The sequence below is a fragment of the Carassius gibelio genome, chromosome A4 (assembly GCF_023724105.1).
Source record: "Carassius gibelio isolate Cgi1373 ecotype wild population from Czech Republic chromosome A4, carGib1.2-hapl.c, whole genome shotgun sequence".
NCBI classification, from domain to species: domain Eukaryota; kingdom Metazoa; phylum Chordata; class Actinopteri; order Cypriniformes; family Cyprinidae; genus Carassius; species Carassius gibelio.
The window spans coordinates 16,522,849-16,529,616 of NC_068374.1; the positions used below are offsets into that span (position 1 = coordinate 16,522,849).

General features: G+C 39.5%; 1 protein-coding gene across 1 annotated transcript; it reads left to right on the forward strand.

The window, feature by feature from the left end:
* The first annotated feature begins 409 nt into the window (after positions 1 to 409).
* Positions 410 to 3,078, forward strand: LOC127970802 (uncharacterized protein K02A2.6-like). Its single transcript, XM_052573542.1, is given in 3 exon segments — positions 410 to 923; positions 926 to 1,121; positions 3,060 to 3,078. Coding segments are annotated over 3 exon segments (729 nt in total).
* The last annotated feature ends 3,690 nt before the right edge of the window (positions 3,079 to 6,768 follow it).

A 6,768-nucleotide genomic window follows, 5' to 3' on the forward strand; every position in this document is an offset into this window, starting at 1 on the left:
CCCTAAATAAATCAGAATAAAATTAGCACAACTGGAGCGAGAGGCACTAGGAATAATTTTCGGAGTAAGGAAGTTTCACACTTATCTATATGGACATCACTTTATATTACTAACAGAGCATCGTCCACTTACCACCATACTCCATCCTAACAAAGCAACTCCATCCATGGCTGCGGCAAGATTTCAGAGATGGGCCCTTCTGCTGGCAGCACATGATTACACAATTCAGTATAGAAGTGCTAACGACCATGGAAATGCTGATGGGTTATCTCAATTGCCACTGCCTGCTCAGCATAGTGACAGGCAGCGGAGTCTTACATCATACAAAAATATGGACGCACTTCCAGTGTGCAGCAGTGACATAAGGATGGAAACCTGAGCAGATCCGATTATCTGTCGTATAAAAGAGATGGTATCCACAGGATTATTCCCACCTATCAAAAACTCTGAAAATGCACTAAAACCATATCTCACGAGGAAGGAGGAACTCTCACTAATGCAGGACTGTCTGATTGGGGGACAATGGGTCATTGTTCCACCGAATCTGAGACAACAAGTTTTGGAGGATTTACACACAGGACATCCAGGTGTAGTAGAAATGAAGGCTCTGGCACGTAGCTACATTTGGTGGCCAAATATCGATTCACAAATTGAAGAAAAATCAAAGACCTGCATCTCTTATCAACAGAATCAAAAAACTCCATGTCTCTCACCTTTACACCCCTGGACATGGCCAGAAGCTCCTTGGCAGCGGATTCACATCGATTTTGCAGGACCATTTGATGGACGAATGTTTCTAGTAGTTGTGGACGCACACTCAAAATCGCCAGAAGTTTATGTGATGGATTCTACAACATCATTGAAGACAATTCAATTTCTGTGTGGTCTGTTCAGTCGCTACAGTATTCCTAAGACCGTAGTTAGCACAATGGGCCGCAATTTACTTCAGAGGATTTTGGATATTTTCTGAAAACAAATGGTGTAAAATATCTGCACTCAGAACCTTTCCATCCAGCCACCAACGGTCTGGCCGAGCGTTTCATACAGACTTTTAAACACTCACTGAAAGCATCCAAAGAACCAATACCACTACAACAGAGATTAGACTCTTACTTGTTACAGTACAGGAATACACCACATAGCACAACAAAAGAAACACCTGCTATGTTATTCTTGCGTCGCAGATTGAGGACACAACTGGATCTACTGAAACCAAGTGTGGAGCATGCACAAAAAGTTCAATGTTCTTACCGTTGCTCCCATGCAAAAGAAAGAGACTTTCATGTAGGTCAGTGGTTCCAAACCTTTTTCACCTCGCGGCCCACACAACCAAACACATATGTTTGCGCGGCCCACTGCAAAAAAATTAACTGACCCAACTATTATTAAGTTAATAATTTAGTACTCAGAAACTAGATTGGTAACTGTTTTGGCACACCCATATATGCTTAATGCATTCAGGATGAATTTGAAACATATTTCCTAAAGAAAAACAATAAGAGCCTTAATAAAAGGTTGTAACATCTCTAGAACAGACATACTGTAAGTCAAAATAATCACTATAGTAAAGGTATAACAAAATGTATAGCCTAATGGCAAATTTTTTTTGCCATGCATTGTTCATAGAGCTAATTGTAGCGGTGCCTCAGGTGTTGAAATAGATTTGTTATACATTATACAGGTTCACAGGTACTCCGCAGTGTGTATACAGTAGGCTTATGTGTGAGCGGTGCAGAAGCAGCAGCACGTTATTGTAACGCGAAAGCACAATAAAATAATGTTCGCACGCAGATTTTCTTTGCTCTGTCATAAAACCAGACGTTCTTGTGCGCACTTAAAACATGTCTCCATGATTGGATCGGATAGCATACTGCGGGAAGTCAGGGCTGTGAAAAATGGTGCTATAAAGTGATTTAGAAATTGTGCATGCTCAAATCGTTATTTTATGGCGATTTCGATTAATCACACAGCCCTAGAACGGACTGGAAATGAACAGAAAATAACTCGGCCTAGCACCGCTCAGCAAAACGGGAAAAGATCCAGGCAAAGCTCGGCAGCAGGTAGACAGTCAGCAGAGCAAGCAGTCAGGAGGGGACATGCTGTAAGCCATTTATGCATGTTTGAATTTGTTGTTCTGTAGCATATGCAGCAAAAATGTCTAAGATAAATTGGTGGTTTATTCTTAAACCAATTAGCGAGCTCAAATAGTGGAAGCATAGTGACAGTTTAGTATTTATTTTTAGTTATTTAATTATATATATATATGAAAGGATGTTATGTTATGACTTAGAAATTTTTACATATATTAACAATATTATTCTTTATTTTAAAAGTAATTGGCGACCCACTAGGGGGCCGCGGCCCACAGGTTGAAAACCACTGATGTAGGTGATTCAGTGCTGGTCAGAGATTATCGACGGGAGGAGGAGAAATGGAAAGCTGGAACAGTTTCTTCACAGTTGGGACCAGTGTCATACATGGTTCAAGTAGACAGTGCACAAAACTGGAAAAGACTTGAAGATGAAATATTAGACTGTCATCCAGAAGTTAAAAAAAACACAGAATCACTACCAGCAGAAAATAAGATGTAACAAACACTAGATGATAAGGGACAAGAACTGTCTTTAACATTTAATGACACAGAATCAAATGCTCTAGATCAGCATGTAACCAAACTTGTGGAACCAGCTTTTTGCTTCTTCCCGAACGTGAGAAGATTTCCTGCCAGAAACCATAAACCACCAAAGAGACTTGATCTGTAAAGTATTGCATGTTATGTACACGGTAAAATGTGTAGAAGTGTTACATCCTTTTGAAATTAAGATTTGGTTGTCTTGTGTATAAGTTGATATGATTGAGGGTGTGTATCTAAGGGTTGTTAATTAATTGTTATTCCCCAATCTGAGTTGGTGTTATAATGTAAAAAAAAAAGAAAAAAAAAAAAAAACATGGGGTAGATCGATTTAAGAAGGGAGGAGATGTAATGAATTTGAGTTTATGTTATGATACCTGATGGCCACTAGAGTGCGCTCCCGTGTTGTACGTTGTTGTTGTTGCAGTCTGCAGTGTTGCGAGTAAAGCAATGAAAACAGTGCAGTCACATCTCCGGTTCTTCCTGGTGTTTGCTCTATAAAGTAACAGAAATAACTTGTGTTATTAAAGCATATTGATGCATACATAACAGTTATTGCTGATTCCAACATTTCCTAGTACTTTATACATTTATTTTTTTTTTTTACATTTATTTTTTTTAAATGTCAATTTTAAATTTAACATTGTACTGCTCATTGATAATGTTAATTAATGCATTAAATACAGTTAACAAATGGAACCTTATTATAATGTGTACAGTTAATAAATAAATATTTAATATTTATGATAATATTTAAATAAGTATTTTGCTAAAGAGATGTTGATAGAGAGGTTTGGAATAAAATGACTAAATAAAACAATATGAAGTGAAACAGTCATGTTTGGGTGGACTGTGTCTTTAAAATGGTTTAGGAAGACCTATATATTCCTTATAATTCCTTGTAATTCCTCCCCACCCCATTATTAACTCCCAAGTAAATTACGCAGGCTGAAGTGTCTGTTTACAAAAACGTTATCATCTCATAATCTCATGAACCCCCCCTCCCGTTTTAAAAAGCTATAAAATGAGCACTGAAACCAACATGTTATTTCATTCACCTCATGGTCAAAGATGGATCTGCAGATCCCAGTTTTTCTTCTGTCTCTGCTTTTCACTGCAGGTACAAAGACAAATCACATTTGTAATGTTTCTGGATACAAATACAGATCACACATGTCTCTCTCTCACCCTCTCTGTCTTTTATTACTAAAGGACAGTCTCTCGACTGTTATACGTGCAATCTTTCATGTGAAAATCCAAAGGTGGAAAAATGTCCAAGTGGATCCAAGTGCGCGACTCTAACACCAGAGTTGGGAATTGGTGAGTCCAATATGATTACTGTTATAATTGTTACAATACTTTTATAATTGAATGATTCAATGGAAATGTAACTTATCACAGAGCTGCTATATGTGACTTCTTCTAAAGTTAAGTAAAGGTAAATAACTATAATAACAAAGTGTAGTAAACAGTCAAAATATTTGAGCTACAAACTATGTTTATGATTCATTTAAATAATATAAGAAATATGAAATATCAAGTATTGTAGCGGAAATGTTTTTTTATGGCTAAAATAACTGGAAGTGGGTTCAGGTTACAAACGGCCACGCTTGCTCTGATTTTGATCTATTCACATAACTGCAAATGTTGGAATTGTTTCAACATCCTATTCAATTAAAAGTTTGTCTTTTTTGCAGGTTCCATTAAGGTGACCACCAAATTTAAAAGCTGTGTACCTGAAGCTGATTGTAAACCAGGGACCCATAAGATAATAGATGGGATTACTGGGACTCTCCAGTGCTGTAACACTGACCTTTGCAATGCAGCAGGTATTGCTATTTATTTGACCATGCCTGACCATTTTATCCACAGTGACTTAAAATAAATAAATAAAACAAACAATAATACTAAAAACACAAGTGACTACTCAAAGTAGCATAATATCAGATTTCAAGAGTAGTCCTGAATAATAAGTGAGAAACTTATTAGTCTAGTGCCTTCCGAGTTTTTTTATTGCTTTTAAAAAACTGTGATTAAATTTGTCTCTAATGAATAATCATTTTAATATCAGTAGTAGTAGCGGTCATTAACAGTAGTTTCCTTAATGTTTTGATTAGATGGTGTGTATAAGAGAAGCTTCCTCCTGATGTGGTCTCTTCTGTTTTTCTACATCCTGTTCCAGTGAGTCCAGCTGCAGATTCTACCGTTGTAGCAAAAACTCAATGTCACACACATTTCTATTCATACTTTAATGAACTAAATGGTGTGTTTGTTGTTCTGGTTGTGTTGTTTTTTTAGTATCGTGATTTAAGGAACAGAAACTTTGTATTTTAATAAACAGTTATCAAACAAAATCCTGCATTAAACAATGTAATAGACAAATAATTATATAACACAAAACACTTTATATAATAAATAATTGCAAGAATTTGCAATATCTGCAGTCATTTTGTACAATAATAGTACCTGCAATCAAGACTATGTATTTCCTCTATGTATTTTCTCTGTCTATTCATAATAAAAAGTTAATAAATAAAATAAAACCCCATGGGGGTGGCAAGCGTAAAGAAGCTCATAGAGGGAAAACCCTGTGGAAGCTTGCGGGACCCTGTGCACAGCGAATAAGAGGGGATCCAGCCATTTATCCCAATTTTTGGCATCGACATAAATGCCGTGCTTTGATCAGTGAGGATCTTATTTGGGATCCCCACTCGGGAGATTATACGAAACAGGGCCTCCACCACACTTTTTGCAGAAATGTTGTGGAGTGCCACTGCCTCAGGGTATCGCGTAATATAATAATCCATGAGGACTAATGCAAAGCGATGCCCTCGTGCTGACTGTACTAATGGCCTGATGAGGTCCATAACAATTCTCTCGAAGGGGACCTGCATGAGGAAGTGGGCGCAATGGCGCTTTTGGGGAGGCCGGGGGATTTACTAACTGACATTCACAACAAGCCGCGCACCACCTTCGCATATTCTCGTGAATGCCTGACCAAAAGAAACGGCTATTAAACGGTTCAAAGTTGCTGCCTGTCCCAAATGTCCTGGCATAGAATTACAATGTCTTGGGTCACTTGATACAACCTATCTTTTAAAATAGCAAAATAGGGATTCTGCCCGCCAATGGAGCAGACTTGTTCAAATGCTTTTTTCAGCATCTCATCGCGAGACTGCTCCAGGGGAAAATCATCACACTCCAGGAGGATTAGCATCTTAGCAACGCTCTGTTCCTCTGGAGGAGAATTGGTCAGTCGTGGTTCTGCCTCCCCTCCCTGCTCTTCTTTTCTCCAAGAGACATTTGCACACAAATACCCCAAAAAAGGACTAAAAGCTGGCCAATTGGTCCCCTAAATTAGACAATGCCTGAGGTGTTTATGCTTCTGACAATGAAACAGGATAGCTAGGAGTGTCAGAGGATATTTCACCAAATCCCCATGTACGCACCACACCCGAACCATGCAGCTCTTATCCAATGCCTATGGCTGAAATAGGTTTTGATGGATCGAGGTTTGGTTATATCCTGAATCCACCAAAGCTCAATACGTACCCACCTTAATACTTACAGGTATTTAGTGCATGCCAGCTTGATCGGGGGTAGCATGCGGGGCATCCGGGACCCGGATCAGTGTTCCCATCTCCATCACCGGACACTGATCAATAAAGTGTCCTGGGTCCCCGCAATGCCAATAGGCCGGCCCAGATTTCCCCGCCACCCTAGTGGCAGGTAGTGGATCAAGCAGTTGGCCTGGAGAGAGTGGGGGAAGGTGAACTGATGAAGCACTCAAGCTGGTTGGGCAGCTCCATGGCACACCACCATCTGTTCCTCCACCAATTTAATGGCCAGGTCCAGCGACACTGTGCTGTGTTCTTAGGCAATCATGTGATTAACTGTTCTAGCACCACACAATTGATGATTTTGTCGACGTCGCTTCCCCTTGTCAACAGCCATTTACTGCATGCGTCCCGGAGCTGTTGAGCTTTTACGAAGGGGCGATCATTTTCCCCCAGCTCCAGTGATCTGAAGCGCCGACGGTGTTGTTCAGGGTTCAGGCCGACACACTGGAGGATGGCTCGTTTGTGGTCGTCATAGACTAGGAGGTTCGGAACTGGCAACTGTGCGACCATTTGTGC